Source organism: Scylla paramamosain, chromosome 4 (genome assembly GCF_035594125.1).
Source record: "Scylla paramamosain isolate STU-SP2022 chromosome 4, ASM3559412v1, whole genome shotgun sequence".
NCBI classification, from domain to species: domain Eukaryota; kingdom Metazoa; phylum Arthropoda; class Malacostraca; order Decapoda; family Portunidae; genus Scylla; species Scylla paramamosain.
Window position 1 is genome coordinate 31,458,734 of NC_087154.1, and position 18,293 is coordinate 31,477,026.

Consider the following 18,293-nt stretch of genomic DNA (forward strand, 5'->3'; position numbering starts at 1 on the left):
TAATAAGTATATAAGTAGTACGTTGCTAAAGATAATATTTTAATAGAGAGGGTCGGAAGTATACAAGTAATATTTAAGGAATATTTTCAAACCTAAAAATTATTACCATAGAATCTCTGTTACTATAGTGATGCGCTATATACGAAAACCTAGTTTCATCATAATATATGGCGTCTTCTTCAATTTTTCGCAAGCGCCTCAGAAACAGGCATTTTCCTTTCGCGCAGGACTCCTGGGAGCCTCGGAACATTACAACTACCCGGCCGCAAGCAGCGGGGAGGAGCGAAAGACAGCCATTCGCGAGCAGCGATGCAAACATGTTAGGTGAAAACACGCCGATGTGCTTGTATTGTTTTCAGTAAAATCTCGAGCATACATAATTATCTGCAAACAAGTCACTCGTTGGTGAAAACCATTATTAAAACAGTGTAGCGAGAATTGTTTCAAATTAAGTGAATAGTAACAATTTCGAAATATTAAGTGAAATTTCCTTAGATTTTTAATACCAAAATTTATTTATTTTTTTTTCATCCCCCTTCCCCACCTACCCATAAAGTCCTCACTTCCACACAGGCTCCCAAGTATGTTTGATGGGTTAGGTAGGTTTGAGTGGCGGGAATGAGGAAGCAGAGTTCTTATCCAGAAATGTCTTCTTTCGCATCCAAACAGGACGTATACCAAGTTGGACTTATTCCAAAACAGACGTATACCGAGGTACTTCTGTATGAAATCTTGGCAAGTGATATTGGTCTAAGGGCTGCCATTGTGGGGTTTGGAATTTTGGGTATTAATATTGTATTTGTTACTTTCCAGTTGCCACTTATTTCTTCCTTGTCTATAATTTTATTGTAGCAGCTTGTGAGTTGTATGCATTTATCACTATTTGTCAGAATTTTAAATAATTCTGATTTAATACCATCTGGTCCTGCTGCTATATTATTTTTTTTAGTTTTCCTTAATTGTTATTATTATTATTATTATTATTATTATTTTATTTGTTATTGTTATTATTATTATTATTATTATTATTATTATTATTATTATTATTATTATTATTATTATTATTATTGTTGTTGTTATTACTATAATTATTTTCATCTTCGTTATGCGAACTTTCTCCTTTCATTGGTAACATCCCGCCTCTTTTACATGTAAGTGCCATGTCCAAGTGTTCTATTAGAGAAACTGCAATATTACAATTGTTCCAGTGACCTGTGTTTGTATTCGTAATATGAAAGTGATCCTCATATTTGTTTCTTATATCAATTCATAATCTTGTCTAGATTCTACGTTCCATATCTCATTTATCTTGTTTACTCCCATTCTGTATATTGTGCTCCAGAATTCATCCATCACTGTTATATAAAGTGAATTCTTTATTTATGGTTTCCGCCTTGAGTTCCTTAATGTTTTCCTATAGTTTTCTTGCCTTATTTCTATAATTTCGTATCACCTCCACCGCTTTTTTTTTCTTTCATGTTTGCCACTTTCGTCTTTTATCAGTATCTTCACTCTCCATTTATGTTCCTAGTATACTTTTTTCTTTACTCTATTATTATTCTTTTTTTCCGTTTCTCTTTGTTATAGCGCCTTCTCTTACTGGTTTATTTCTTTATATATATATCTCTTGTCATCCACACTGACTTTTTTTTTTAATATTAGCTACTCGCTTCACCTGTCGCTTTATTTTCTTTCTCATATTATGCTCTGAGACTTTTAATGAGTTTCAAAATTATCTAAATCATTATCTTCATTGTTTGTTATAGTTGTTTCTGTTTTCTTTAAATAATTTTGTTTTGTTTCCTCATTTATTTTCAAGTATGTTATTTCTATAATTTTATTTTTTTTTCTAATGGAGTAATTTATATTGAAATATGCACTAAGCAAATTATGATCAGATAAATCAAATTTTTCTTTGTTTTCATCAGTTATCATGTTTGCATATTTGTCATGCATACTTTTATTATTATCATTTTATACCACAACAAATTGATTTCCGTTTAGTAATATTAACTTTTTTTCAATTATCCATTTTATTATTATTATTATTTATTTATTTTATTTTATTTTTTTTACCATGCTTTCCCAGGAATCTTACGTAACCAATAAAGCCACCCAAGAGTACTAATGATGATCCTTCAGATCTTTTAAGAATCTCATTAATTTATAATTCTAGCTTCTTATTTCTTTCTCCATCATTTGTTGAGAGGTATACCAATATAATTATAAATTAAACTGTGCTTATTTTACAATTTGTATGTAATGTATTCTTGTTGATAGCGTTTATTTTTTTTATTTGTTTATCATCACCTTTCATCTGTAAAATTGTGAGTCCACCTCCTTTTCCATCTTTTTCCTCTCGGTATGTATGAATGTGTGTGATGTTATCTAATGTTAACTCTAGTTGTGTCTCTGGAGACTGCCAGGGGCAAGAAGTATATAGATAGTACGCTGTTAAAGATAATACTACAACAGCTAAGGTCTGAGATGCAAAATTTAGGCTGCAAGGTCAATATGACTTGTATACCCTCATTGACCATTTCTTAGATTCAGCCACTCTTTAGGCTATACTCAAGGAATATCCTATGTTTGCTCCCAGACTAGGATATTTATGCAATAAGGCGTGCAATATCTGTATTTATTTATTTACTTATATTCTTGTAATGTATACTATATTTTTATATGTTTGATACTCTATCCTTAAGTCCAGGGAGTGGGTGGCAAGGTCCGTCCTCCTCCTTTGTTGTATTTCATTATTAATGCAACAATAAATGTATCAATCAATCAATCAATCAAGGTCTGAGATACACAATGAATATTCAACCAATATTTTAAAATCTAAAAATTATAACCACAGAATGTAACTCTAATACTTTAGTGATACGCTTTATAAGAAAGCCGAGTTTCATAATATATTTAAGGTTGTCTCGCACGAGACAAGAGAAATGGAGTATGAAAAAAGTATTACCATTTTTTTTTTTTTTTTTTTCTGAACACTGTATAGCTGACGCTCTACGTTCCATTGTGTGATGTATTAAAGTCAATAGATTTATTGCCGCACTTGATTAACTTCCATATATAGAAATAAATAGAAAACAAGAAGTAACGGAGTTAATGGGTTGATTCTGCCTGTACCGGTCAGGTAATTCTTAATGGTTACCGTGAACTTTGAAGCAACATCCCTCACAATACACAGACGCAATAAGTTCCCCATGCAGTGGCGACGTTTTCAGTGAGGTGTGACGCGCTGTAAACTCAGGAAGGTAAACAGTGGTAGTGGCACCGCTCCTTCCTGCGTTGTTTCATTGTTCTTGGTACAGTATTTGGATGATGTGTATTAGAAAATTACACTCGTGACATTCAACTGTGACTTTATGAAAGTTACAACTTAATTTACAATTTTCTTTTTCATTTAAGGTAAAAAGGATAATGACAAATCCTCATTCTAAGACAATCGTAAGATGCTCACAGTTACCATTCATCAGCTTGCAGTCATCATAGATAGCATACACATCTCAGCACACTCAAATAAACAACAACAAAAAAAGGACATAGCATAGCTTACCTTCAAAATGCACAATCAGCTCCCAGTTGACATGCCCCTGTCAGTGAACAGACAGTTTAAAATAGGATAAATTTTCCTTATGCTGGTGATTTTATTCTTTTCCTGGTTGTTTTCACATTATTCACATGAATTTGAGGTTCATTTCCATCTGAAATACATAGTTTTCCTTTCCTGTTCCCTCCCTCCAACCAAGACTTTTTCCCTAACCTAAATAGCCTAACCAAACTTAACAAATCTAACCTAATTAATCTAACCGAACTAACAACTTAACCTAACTTGAGCTAACTAACAAGCTAACCCAGTAACATGCATACCTTATTAGTTTTCATTGGCACTGGAGTAGTTGACAGGAAGTAAACAAACATTGGGAAGTTGCTAATTCTATGTGCACACGAAGCATGAGAGGTGATAGCACATGAATAGGTATCAAATAATAGATCAAATGTGATTGAAGCATTCAATATTAGTGTTGAAGAAGAATGGTAGGTGGCAGCAGTGTTGCCTGCAAGCTCAACAAGTTTGCCAAATAATAATTAAAAAATTCCAACCTTGAAAACTTAGTGATGGAAAGAAAGACTACAGAAGAAATGTCTTAAAAAAGGCTCAGTTATCATAAAAACTGGTCAAGAAAACAAGGTAACTGACTGGATATGAAATCCAGTAATAACTACCAGAAATAGTGGGTTTTATCAATAGAACCCTCATGGAGAGCCAAGTTGAGTGTCTGGTAGGAATATTAGCATTTAAGATCTAAGGGAGCTAAGGTAAGCAGGACAGTAAATTTGCAATTATATATATGCAAATCCATCACAATTGGTGAAAATAGGAATAAAAATGGAGAAGATTAATAATGTACAAAAACAGTAATCCGAGTTGCTTCACTTATTACCCATCAGTATTGCACATTTTAACATTAACTTTGGTAAAATTTTACTCTTCCAGCAGTTTCTCTGTTCTGGATGAAACAGTTTTTTTTTCAGTAGTCTTCAGTCTGTTTTGAATTAATCTCCTGTTGTTTTCCTACAAATCATTAGTTTGTATTGTTTTCCCCTCAACCCCTCATCCCCTCAGAAACTAATGATTTGCAATAAAAACTAAAAGCAGATTAATATAAAACAGACTGTAATCAACCAGAAAAGTAGTTTTGTCCTCATAAATAAGTAACACACAGAAGTAACACTCACCTGCAATGTTCCCCCAAAACCTAACCTAACAAAACTAACTAAACCAACCTAACCTAACCAGGCCTAACCAAACCAACCTAACCTAACCTAACTTAATCTAACATAACCAAACTAAACTAATCTAATTTAACTAAACTAACTTAACCTAACCTAGCCTATCCTAACTGACAAGGCTAAAAAATCTGTCACACATGTAGGTGTGTCATAGCTGAGCATTGTCACAGGAGCGAACAAGCTTGCTTCCCTCCAAAAAAAAACATAGATCTTTAAAAATCACTATTAGCATCATAGCTGGGCACAAAAGTGAAAAAAAAATTTATGATAACTTATAAGTCAATAACTATATTATCGGCAACTGGCTGTAAATTCATCACCTGATGACCAATGAATCAATAAATCCAAAGTTCCAATGCTAGCAATAATAATATTGATATTTTTTATTAAAAAAATTGATAAATCCAAACCTTTATTTTTATCTTTATCTTAGAAAACTTGGAAAAATCTTTGAAAAAAATTCACACATTATAAATAATGTGTGGTGGATATATATATGGGGTTCAATTTACTCAGAATGCAAAACTTTCTGATGAGAACGTTAAGAAAAGCCATATTGAGACAGGTGAAAGACTGAAATAATACCATAACTTTTTATCTTTATCTAATGTGGATGTTTTAAAAAGATGCATGTTCCCAGTATACACTTCCTCCATTAAAGTCCATTGTTCAATAGTCACATCATGTCCATATTACATATCAGTCTTTATCATCATTTTTAACTTTTCAGTTTTTAGTTAAAGTATAACGTGTATGTAGAAATTTAGCTTAAAATACAGATTGGATTGTTCTTTGTCATAAGTGAAACAGTCACTGAAGACTGGAAGAAAGGATCAGTGGTCCCATTATATATCACTCTTTGCAAGTGTTGCAGCAAGTTCACACAAACACACACAAACAGACGCACACGCACGCACACACACGCACACACACACACATACACACACACACACACACACACACACACACACACACACACACACACACACACACACACACACACACACACACACACACACACTGGAACCTTGGTTACCGAATGTCTCCCTTTCTGAACGAACAATTTGGTTTTTGAACAAAATTTTTAACTCATAATTGCTTTGGTTGCTGTACCATAATTTGGTTTTCGAAGTTACTTGATTTCAAATACTACAAGACGTAGAAAAAGCTACCATTTATTAATAATTTGTAGTTTCTATAAATATTGCCTTTATTTTTATATATTTGGAGGAGAGACACAAAGGGTAAGACAGTAATTCAATCTTTTAAATAAGTTAAATGTGATCCTGTTGAAGAACCTTGATGTAAACGAACAAGGTTTGGTGATCTTGAGTAATACTGAGCCTCCTGTGGCTCTCTCTATGACCCACAATGCCATCACTACTGCAGAACTGCTTTTTTCCCAGTAGCTTTTCCTAGCAGCTAGATGTCTGAGTGTTATGATCACCTTCATTTTGGCAGTGAGTGGTTTGCTCCTCTCAGTGTTCGTCTGTAAGGCTTCCCTCACTTGACTGGTGACAAAGAGAATGCCTGCATGGTTTAAACAATATCAATTGATAAGTTATTTGTCACCAAGTTCATTCAATACATCCTTTCTGGATAAAAATGTCTAAGCTGGAGATGTTGTGGAGCAGCCATCTTAGCAGTGGAAGCCTTGGCCATTACCCGCTAGGACATGGTGGATGGGTGTCTGAGAACAGATTATTCTATTTTACATTGATTCCTATGGGAAAAATAGTTTTGGTTTTTGAACATTTCAGATTTTGAGCGGCATTCAGGAACAAATTGAGTTAAAAAACTGAGGTTCCACTGTTTATATATATATATATATATATATATATATATATATATATATATATATATATATATATATATATATATATATATATATATATACAGAAGCCATTGAGCACTGAATGTTGCTAATTTAACCACACCTGAAATCCCTGTTTTGCGGACTTGCTATGGTCACAATCATGCCAATATGTTTTTCCTTTCCTAGCTGTCCTCATCTGAGGTAGTTGATTGCTGCCTGGCAGAACATTGTTGCTACATCCCATCAGGGAAATTCATAGAAACAGGCATCAACAGATACAGGTACTGGAACTAACCAATAAATTTCTCTCTCTCTCTCTCTCTCTCTCTCTCTCTCTCTCTCTCTCTCTCTCTCTCTCTCTCTCTCTCTCTCTCTCTCTCTCTCTCTCTCTCTCTCTCTCTCCCCTTTGATAAGTTTATTGTCATTTTATTGATTTGCTGAATTTCATAGGCATTAAAGATGCATTTATGCAATGTTTTTAGTTTCTTGACAGCTTAAGATTCTTTATCATTTTCAGCTATACTTAAGATGGATGTTCAAAAGCAACAAGAAGAAAAGTTCCGAGAGGCTTGTTGTTTCGGTGACACTGATGCTATCATGACATTGATCTCAAGAGGTATCAATGTTAACAGTCAACATGAAATTAATGGCTGGTGAGTTCCTATAGTGGGGATACTGAGACACGAGACTCCATATAGACACAGGTGAGCCATTGGGTAAGATAAGGAACATAAGCTTTGAGATTGCTGAGAGGAGCTTAGAGGAAGAGAGATATGTCTGTCAAAGCAAAAAAGAACAGAATATTTAAGGTATTACTTTTTTATAACTTTTCTGTTTAGCTGTGACGAGTGAACTCTAAGTGCAGACTTAAGAAAATGCTTAGAATTATAGAATTACTGAAAATTAGGTGCATGCTGTGTATGGAAGATCAGATCACAATACTAAAGTGATTTGCTCACCTGAAAAGGAAGGATTTGAGGATTAAAAGAATATATATATATATATATATATATATATATATATATATATATATATATATATATATATATATATATATATATATATATATATATATATATATATATATATATATATATATATATATATATATATATATATATATATATATATATATATATATACACATATATATACACAGTATCGGCAGATAAAGTTGACACCTTTCATTGAAACATACAGGAAAATTGGTGCCAACTCCTTAGGCTGCAACACTCATATGCTAGCACATAGGTTCATATGGTAGTGTCAGGCAACACTAACATTCCCAGGCTATACTTGGGAGTGTGAGAGATATCATGAGTTCTGTGTCACTGACTTCATTCAATACATCCTTTCTGGATAAGTAATTTGTGAGCCGGAGATGTTAAGCAGCTATCTTGGCTATGAGAGCGTCTGTCATAAGCTGGTAAGACAGTGCAGACTGGTGTCTGGGAATGGATTAATCCATTTTACATTGATTCCTGTGGGGAAAATAGTTTTAGTTTTCAAACATTTCGGATTTCGAACAGCATTCATGAACGAATTAAATTTGAGAACCAAGGTTCCAATATATATATATATATATATATATATATATATATATATATATATATATATATATATATATATATATATATATATATATATATATATATATATATATATATATATATATATATATATATATATATATATATATATATATACTTTCACTGCATATATAAACCTTTTCTTAGGTCTCTTTCTCCTGTTAGGAATATATTTGCTAGCCTAAAATACTCATCATGCTATCACCTTGTACACATGTCAGTTTTCTTTAATATACTAGAAAAAAGTCAAGATCTTTGCAAGAAAGCAAAATGCTATTTTAGTTACTTCTTTATTGTTCATTTATTTAGAAAATAACTGAGTTTTTATTTTATTTTTATTTTTTTATTTATTTATTTATTTTTTTTTTTTTGACAGCTACTTGAGAAGTCTCCTGAAGGGAATGGCCACAATAGGGTTCCACAGGGCAGGAGCCAATAACCTCATAACAGGAGAGCTAGGAAATATATTGGGACAATTGTTACCAGGTCAAACCAGTAACAGTGATTCATATTAGCAACAATTCACTGACCAGACTGTTATTTTATTTTTTTATATTTATTTATTTATTTATTTATAGTACAGTGACCTACAACAATTAGTACAACATACTTTCCATATTCTTAACCATCTTGCAAATATACCTAACATTCCCAAATAAGTAACATTTTATTTTATTGCATTAAATAATTCTCTCCATGGGAATCCTCTCTCTCTCTCTCTCTCTCTCTCTCTCTCTCTCTCTCTCTCTCTCTCTCTCTCTCTCTCTCTCTCTCTCTCTCTCTCTCTCTCTCTCTCTCTCTCTCTCTCTCTCTCTCTCTCTCTCTCTCTCTCTCTCTCTCTCTCTCTCTCTCTCTCTCTCTCTCTCTCTCTCTCTCTCTCTCTCTCTCTCTCTCTCTCTCTCTCTCTCTCTCTCAGCTTTGTAATTGGAGTCATCATTTACAGGACTGGATTACACTGGGCTTGCAAAAGAGGGCATACTGAGATCATTCAGTTGTTAATGTCCCATGGTGCTGATCCAGAGATTGAGAACAACCAGGCACAAAAACCAGCTAATTTAACTACCAGTGCACAAATACTACATCTTCTAGGTATGGATATGCTGTGATGGGTCTTCTCATCCTTAATGTTAGCAATTTCTTATTTATAGTAACTCAGACATACACAGTTGATGTTCATTTAGAAAAGGACACAAACTAAGGCATCATTACTGTTTGTGAATCAATTGTAACAGTCTAAACTTCTTTATATATATATATATATATATATATATATATATATATATATATATATATATATATATATATATATATATATATATATATATATATATATATATATATAAATAATTTATTTATTTATTTTATTTTTTATTTATTTTTTTCATGTAGGAGGGGCACCCTCTTACATAAAAGAGGGAAACTGTAATGTGCCTCTTCAGTTTAACATACATCACATTACTTGTCAGCCATATATAGAATTACAAGGTTTTATATTCGAACAGAGCTGTTCTTATAGTGTAGTAAAAACTGAAGAAGATATTTTGGCTGAATATGAATGTCTTGTTTCATTTTTAAGGTGCTGAGATCCCACCAACAAGTGAAGGAACAGCAGGAAACACAGACTCTCTCCCAATAACACCCAGCTATCTATCAAATCCTCCTATTGACTACAAAGTACCTGTAAATCCAGTTAGTATGAAGAACCCCTTTGGAAAACCTCTGACAAATGGAATTGAAAGTGCAGATTCCTGCACTGTTTCACAGTATGGAAATGGTGTGGCTACACATCCCTCCACTCAAATTTCTGGCTCTAACTATGTGCAAGATTCTTTGGCTAGACAAAACAAAGGTTAGATATATAACATGATCTTTGCCCATTCAGAACAGTAGAGATGTGCTTGCATGATTGTTAATATGTTGCATATAATTACATAGTTGATTATGCAGAAGCTTTTTTTTAAATTTTATTAATGTCCTGTCTTGTTATTTTATTTCATGATTCTATCAGTGCCATGAAAAGAAAAGAACTGGGAATATTAATAAGTGGTTGTTTTCTATCCAGAATACCAAAGAGAAATTAGAGGAATTTCCACTAAATACAGAAATACATACCTTGATCCTGTTGGGATTTTTTTCTTTTTAGTTGGTTTGTTTGTATAATACCTCTTCAGCCTATAAGTGACAGGTGACATATCTACTGTTATGTCTAATTTAGAGTAAAGATTAAGTCCAACTTAAAAATCTTGAACATACAGGCCTAGAGCAGTGATTTTCAACTATGTTTCATTGCCAGTAAGTTCCCTGAAAATGTTGTGATAAAATTTTGCAAGCTACTTTATTTCCTGCTCTTCTTTAGAAAATCATTACTTGAATAGATTTGAGATTTATTTATTTATTTGTTTATTTATTTATTTATTGCCCCTTTATGTTTTGGTTACTCAAACCTACTTTATCATTTTAAGTGAATAAACACATTTAACATGTATTTCCATGAGCAATCAGTGTATTAATGCTATGGTTTCTTTTCAGAAATTGTACTCAAAGTGCGACTTGCACATTCAGATGATCCAGATTTTATTGAGATTGAATTTCAAAAAGCACAAATCAACTATAGTTCCTTGTTGACAACTTGCTGCAGAGAAATGGCTGTAAATCCTCAGTTGGTGGAAAGAATAAGGTTGGTTTTATTATTCATTCTTTTACGTTAACATTTAAATGTATTAGCATTTTTAGACCAGAGGATCATAAATCACAAAATTACACTTAGTATTGGTTATATCACTTTTTGAGTACACTTTCAAATCCAGCCAAATGATGTTAGTTTCCTTGAACGGAATATGTTCATTAATGACATGCCTTAGCACAGTGATTCTCAACCAGAGGTAAATTCAACTCTTTGGGGTAAAACACTACATGGCAGGGGATAAATAACTGATATAACTGATAATTGAGTAATAATTAAATTACATTTTGTTTTGTAATATATATATATATATATATATATATATATATATATATATATATATATATATATATATATATAGAGAGAGAGAGAGAGAGAGAGAGAGAGAGAGAGAGAGAGAGAGAGAGAGAGAGAGAGAGAGAATATGTAAGTGTGTGTGTATTTACCTAGTTGTATTTAACTAGTTGTGGTTTACAGGAAGAGTCTAAGCTCGTACTGTCCCGTCTCAATATCTACTCTTATCCAGTTTTTCCTTTCACTCTTCTCTTCACTCTTCACTTTTATTTCATTACCCAATTTATAACTGAAGATTGGCCTCATGTAACCATGTCCAAACTTCAACTCTCCACATTTTTTTATATTAAACTTCATTTTCAAAGTGTCACTCCAGTTCCAAATCACATTCATATCTTCCTGTAGAGCTTCACAATCCTCTGTCCTCTCCACTTTTCTCATCAATTTTGCATGATCAGCAGATAGACTCATGTAGCTATTCACCTCATCCATCTTATCATTCACATAGATAGGAAACATAACTGGTGCTAGTACCAACCCCAGCGGGACACCACAAATTACCTCCCTCAATGATGACTTCATATCTTTGACCACTGTTCTCATTTCCCTTCTTCTCAGAAAGTCACTGATCCAGTGTAGGAGCACTCCTTTCACCCCACCAAACATTTCTAATTTCCACAGCAGTCTCTTGTGGGGCACCTTATTGAATGCCTTCTTTAAGTCCAAATAAACACAATCTGCCCATCCCTCTCTTTCTTGTACTATATCTATGACTCTGGAGTAGAAGGTCGTATACAACCTTCCTTTTCTAAATCCAAATTGCCTGTCTGTTAATATCTCTCTTCCAGATATTCACTCCATCTTTGCTTCAATATTCTTTCGCACATTTTTGCCACTACACCTGTTAATGATACCGGTCTATGATTAGATGGTCCTTCTTTGCTTCCATTCTTATATATTGGGACCGTATCTGCTTTTTTCCAATCTTTGGGCACCACTCCTTCCCTTAATGAAATTATGATGAGTTTGTAAACCTTGTCTGCAAGTTAATATCTGCATTCCTTCAGCACCCAATTAGATACTCCATCAGGTCCCTGTGCCTTTGTCACATCCAAATCCTCCATCCTTATTCTTACCTCATCCACTGTTACCTCAGTCTTACTCAATCCTTCTACTCTCACATCTGCCATCACTGGTCTATCAAATGTTCCCTCTTCAGTGAAGACACTTTGAAAGTAATCATCCTAAACCTCTGCAATTTCTACTTTTTCTTCAACATGCATACCATTTATTTTCAATTTGTTTAACTCCTTCTTATTCTTCATTTTACCATTCACATATCTATAGAACATCTTTGTTCATCCTTACATCTGTCCACAATATCTTTTCATGATTCTTTATTTCTTCTCTCCTTACCTTTGAGTATTAATTTCTCTCCCTTTTATATTTTTCCCATGCTTCACTTGTTTTCCTTTTCTTCCATTTGATTCAGGCCAAATTTCTCTTCCTCCTTGCTTCCTCACATTGTTTATTAAACCACTCCTGTTTCTTAATCTCTTGTTTCCTTATCTCTGGACCAAATCTCTTTACACCTTCATTGTATATGTTCATAAACTCTCACCATTTATCTTTTATTCCAATTGCTTCATCGAATTGATTCCAGTCCACTTCCTCAAAGTAATTCCTCAATTTTCCAAAGTCTGTTCTTCCACAGTTGAATCTTCCTATTCTGTGGTACTCATTCTTTCGTATCTCCTACTCTCAATGTACACTCCACCTCCATGAGATCACTTTTACCTGTTGGACATTTATAGTCTATATCTTCAACAACTTCACATTCTTTAGTAAAAATTAAATCCAGCCCTGAGGGTCCGTCTTCTCCCTTGAACCTAGTATTCTCCTCCACCCACTGTGTCATTGAATTCTCCATTGCCATCCTTAACAGTTCTCCCCCAAGACTCATCGCTCCTGTCCACCTACCACTCTTCCCATCTAACCTCTTTGCAGTTGAAATCCCCCGTAATCAATAGATTGTCTCTGCTTGCAATCATATCTTCCTCACATCTTTGTGTATCCTTTAATTTAGCCTTGCATTCAACAACCCCCAGGAATTTGTTTTAGGAGGAACAGATACCACTGCAAAGCCTCTTTTTCCATCTTCTCTACACACCACCTCAACTTTAATCGCTTCAGCGAATTCATAATCACAATTAGTTTTTTGGGCCAATAAATCTTTTCTCACCCAAATCATTACTCTACCTCCTTATTTTTCATTTCTGTTCCTCAGCCATACATTGTGCTTTTGTTCACCCAAATTATTCACTTCATTGTTGTCACTTAGCTTCATTTCAGTAATTCCTATCACATCTGGAGAATACTCTCATAAGTATTCTAAAGCATGCTAGAAAGTAATCCATTCATATTAGTATAATCAATCTTCAATTTCTCACTCCACTCTCTTTTTTTCCAATCATCCACTTAATCAACCTCATGATGTCCCTGACTTTCCAGTAGAACTTTGTCTTTTCCTTTTCCATTCTGGCTTGTTTTTATTTCCTTAGCCTGCTTCCACAATTCATTCGTTTTTTCTCTCTCTTCATTCATGTCTCTCTGTATCCAGATGTTTTTGTTGCCCTCCTTTCTTCCTAATCTTCATACTCCACTTAGTACCTCTTCTGTTGCCATTTGCTATTTAAATTTAATACTCATTGGTCAGCTTTTTTCTTCAGTATACTTTCCCAATCTTGTTACTTCCTGAATCTCCCCCTGCCAATCGTTCTCATGTTCAGTCACAACTTTTACTAGATCCACTGCAATGCTTCTTTCTTTTCCTTTCTTGTGTGTTTAGGTGCTATCTTTTCCTCTTTGATCCCAAAAGCAATTATGCATTTTTCTTCTCTACAGTGTTCCTAACCAAGTCTTCCTTTTCTTTGATAACTTTACTACTGCCTTTTTTACAAATTCTTCCTTATCCTTGAACTGATTTTTCATTATCTTCTTTAAATTAGTAGTTTCTTCATCTTATTCTTTCCCCACACAGTATATCAACTTTTTTTATTAATCCCCACCTTTACCTTGCAGCTTTCTAGATTTTTGCTCAGTTCTTCATATTTATGATTCAACTTCCTATTCTTATCCTTCCTCTCATTTTCCAGAAATGTGCATTTCTCTTTCCAAGCCTTGTTTTTCGACTCTAAATAGTCACGTCTCTTTTCCAGTTAATTAACATGGCTGGACAAACCTTTTAACAGTTCTTCTTTAAGACCAGTCCTTCATAGTCAATAGTCTTGTCTCTCATAGTATTTATGGGGGTGAATAAATGTTTTAATGTGCCTGGTGTTACTTGTTTTTATGTGTGTGTGTGTGTGTGTGTGTGTGTGTGTGTGTGTGTACGTGAGGGTAAGAGTTTTTTTTTTTTTTTTATGTGGAAGAAAGGGGATAAATAGAGAAATACATCAAGCTGAGGGGGTTAATGATGGAGGAAAGGTTGAGAATCCCTTCCTTAGTGTAATCTGTCTTGCAATCTTGCCTCATACTTGTAGCTGCATTGATCAGTCAGTCTAATGATTACACTTCTAATGAAACTCCCCAGAGTATAATTTGGTTGTGCATCTCAAGGGTTAATTATTCTTGAACCACCAAGCTAATGTAAAAATGTACATTGGCTTGTGATAAAGTTCTCCTGAACACAATAGTACTATCACATTTTTCATTAGATAGTAAGGAAAGAAGATAACCAATATTCTTTACTAAGCTGGAGTAGGCTCATCACTATCACTTGTAATTTTGTTTAATGTGATGTTCATCATAGGCAGGCGTTATCACAATAAATTATCCTGATGATTTATTGTGATAACAATATCAGGTTATCAGTTATCCGATAATTATTTTTCCTGCGTTATTGATTCATCAGTATTACCAGTACTTTTGGTTCCAAACTAGTGATAATTGATCATTTTAGTTTTTGGAACATGAGTAGGTTGAAGTTTTAAATTTTCAAAATCAATTGTAGTTATCTTACTTAAAACAGTACTTTTCATTAGTGAAGGGACAAGATAAACATTGAATTTGAAGTTTTCTCTAATATTTTTCTAAGTTTTCTAAAATAAAGATAAAAATAACGATTTGGATTTATATATATATGTTTTTTAAATTTATTTTCTATTTGAAATATCAATACTAGTTCAATCACTAGTTTCAGAATTTTGGATTTATCGATTTATCGGTTATCAGTTATTCAGTGATAAATTTATTGCCAGTTATTGCTAACTGGCTATTGTTGATAAGTTTATTGTTATTGATTTATCAGTTATCATGATAATTTCTTTCATTATTGCACCCAGCTATAATGTTTATCATTCTCATGTTCTCCCCCTCTCACTATCTACGGATCTTTAATCTTTCTTCTGGGCTTCTTCCTGCTATCTCCAACTTCATTGCTCTTCTGAGTGTATGGCTCCCCTCCCTCTTCCTGATGTGCCCTTACCATCCCATTCCGTAACTCCTTAGCATAGTAAACATTAAATTAATTTGGCCTGTTTCAGGCCAGTTGGAATTTTTCAATAATTTTCCACAATTTGAACTGAGTTTGAATTGTGTACACCTTACTTTACTGGTCTCCAGTTACACTGCTTTCTTCAGTCAAGAATTCTTCACTCATTTAGATATATTTTTGATGTGTATGATAATGTTGAATTAAGATAGAAAGAGATAAGCCATATCATGCTTGTACTCTATATACACAGTTTTACTCCCCTAATAAGGCACTGTGTCTGTTATGTTTATGTGGTATAATTTGCTTTTATACGGTTTTTAAGCCCATTTTCTATCACTTATTATGTTTATACTTTAAAAATATTTGCTGTAAATTGTTTTGCATCTTACTTTTATATTGTCTTTTCTTTACTTATGCAGAAAGCTACCAAACACTCGCCTTCGAAATGACAAAGATGTACAACGCCTCACTGACTACACAGAGCTGGAACTGGTAATGAAGGGTCAGAGTCGTCCTCCTGTTGTACGAAATGACACACAGTCCACCTCAAAAAATAACTACAGCTCAATTCATGGATTCAAAAATCAGACCATTTTGTATTAGGTGAATATTTTCTCTTACCCTTAATGTGTTTCATTGCATATAAAACTGTAGTCTCACACTGAGGATGGAAGGCATTACTTTGTGTGTGTGTGTGTGTGTGTGTGTGTGTGTGTGTGTGTGTGTGTGTGTGTGTGTGTGTGTGTGTGTGTACTTAGTTGCATCCAGTACTTAAATTACACATATGTGGTCCTGTCTCTTTATGTTTATCAAGTCCCTTATGTTCAAAATATTCCCAGATGTATTGCATGCTTTTGTGGTGATATATTATTCTGTGTCACTATTTCACACCTACCTGGCCCTAGAGATCTATGTCGATCTCTGTCCATTTTTCCCCATTTGAACCACATGACATTTGTTTGCATTAAATTAAATTCCATTTGGCATGATAAAAATGTATTCATATATTTTATTTCAAATCAATCTATAGGACTTTTAGTTCTTGTGGCTTCTTGTCTTTTTTAATAATTTTATATATTGTGAAAATTTCCATAGCAACTTAATGTCTCTGGCATATGATTTATGTAAGAAGTTCAATCAAGAGTTCTGAGACTGTAACTATGAAAGGTCACATTGTGTAGCAATGCACCACACCCATTGTGATGTTCTTGGAATTTTCTCTTAAAGTCTTGTTCTTCAAGTTCCATGGTGTCAAAACAAGCTTCAACCTTAAACTTAATTTCAGGGAAGAGAAAGAAATTTTAGAAAGTCAAGTCATATGTGTAAGGATAATACAGTGGAACCTCAGTTTTCGAACTTAATTAGTTTCTGAATGCCGTTTGAAAACCGAAACTATTTTTTCCATAGGAATCAATGAAAAACAGGTTGATCCGTTCTTAGACACCTGTCCACCATGTCTTAGCAAGTAATGACTGATCCTCCCACTGCCAAGATGGCCGCTTCACAACATCTCCAGCTTAGAATTTTTTTGTCCAGAAAGGATGTATTTAAAAACTTAGTGTCATGAAACTCATCAAAAGATATTCTTTAGACCATGCAGGCATTCTCTTTGTCACCAGTCAAGTGAGGGAAGCCTTACAGAGTGACACAGAGAGGAGCAACTCACTCACTGCCAGAATGAAGATGATTATAACACTTAGACATCTTGCTGTTAGGAAAAGCTAGTGGGAAAATGCAGTTGTGCAGTAGTGATGCCATTATGAGTCATAGAGAGAGCCACAGGAAGTTCGGGATTGCTCCTGAGCGTCAGACCTTGTTTGTTTATATCAAGGTTCTTCAACAGGATCTTATTTAACTTATTTCAAATATTTAATTACTGTTTTACTCTCTGTATCTCTTCTCCAAATATATAAAAATGAAGGAAATATTTATAGAAACTGTAAATTAGTAATAAATGGCAGCTTTTGCAATGTCTTGTAGTAGTATTTGAAATCAAGAAACTTTGTTCGAAAACTGAATTATGATATGGTAAATGAAGCAGTTATGAGTAAAAATTTTTTGTTCGAAAACCGAGTTGCTCAGAAAGGGAGACATTTGGTAACCGAGGTTCCACTGTTCCACTGTTCCACCATCAAGTATCATGGATGAGATCCCTTCTTATTTTCAACACAGTGGGAGTGACCATGTTATCATGATAGGTTGAGGAGCCTGGACACAATAACAGTGACATGGTGCATGTTCTAATTGGATGTGGGGATTGCATGTACTATTCCAAATGACTGTTGGCAATTTCTTGATAGTGATTCCACGATACTGATAAACAAGTTTATTTTATATTTAATTTATTATTTAATCTTTTTTTTTTTTTTTTTTTTTTTTTTTTTTTTTTTTTATTCAATTAAATTAATTTATTTATTTATTCATTTTATTTATTTATTTATTTATATTTTTTTTTCAAGGCTTGTGAAGGATTATCATAACTTCTCATCATCCTTCCATGACATGATGTTCCTCTTGGAATCGAGTTCTATTCACGGCACCCAACCTGACTCATTGCTTCATTGTTGCAGAATTGCTTTATCACTTCATGGGTCTCCCAACATTGAATTCCTG

General features: G+C 33.6%; 1 protein-coding gene across 6 annotated transcripts; it reads left to right on the forward strand.

Annotated features, from left to right (window-relative positions):
- The first annotated feature begins 198 nt into the window (after window positions 1-198).
- Window positions 199-16,443, forward strand: LOC135100003 (ankyrin repeat domain-containing protein 40-like). Of its 6 annotated transcripts, none has more exons than XM_064002823.1 (7): window positions 199-324; window positions 6,806-6,900; window positions 7,137-7,272; window positions 9,152-9,297; window positions 9,785-10,057; window positions 10,738-10,885; window positions 16,100-16,443. In XM_064002823.1, the coding sequence occupies exons 3-7, from the start codon at window positions 7,148-7,150 to the stop codon at window positions 16,281-16,283; spliced, it is 876 nt and encodes a 291-aa protein (XP_063858893.1). In that variant the 5' UTR covers window positions 199-324; window positions 6,806-6,900; window positions 7,137-7,147; the 3' UTR covers window positions 16,284-16,443. The 6 variants fall into 6 exon arrangements, with proteins under 6 accessions (XP_063858893.1, XP_063858894.1, XP_063858891.1 ...); XM_064002824.1 differs by lacking the exon at window positions 199-324 and adding an exon at window positions 2,340-2,362; XM_064002821.1 differs by lacking the exon at window positions 199-324 and adding an exon at window positions 3,135-3,263.
- The last annotated feature ends 1,850 nt before the right edge of the window (window positions 16,444-18,293 follow it).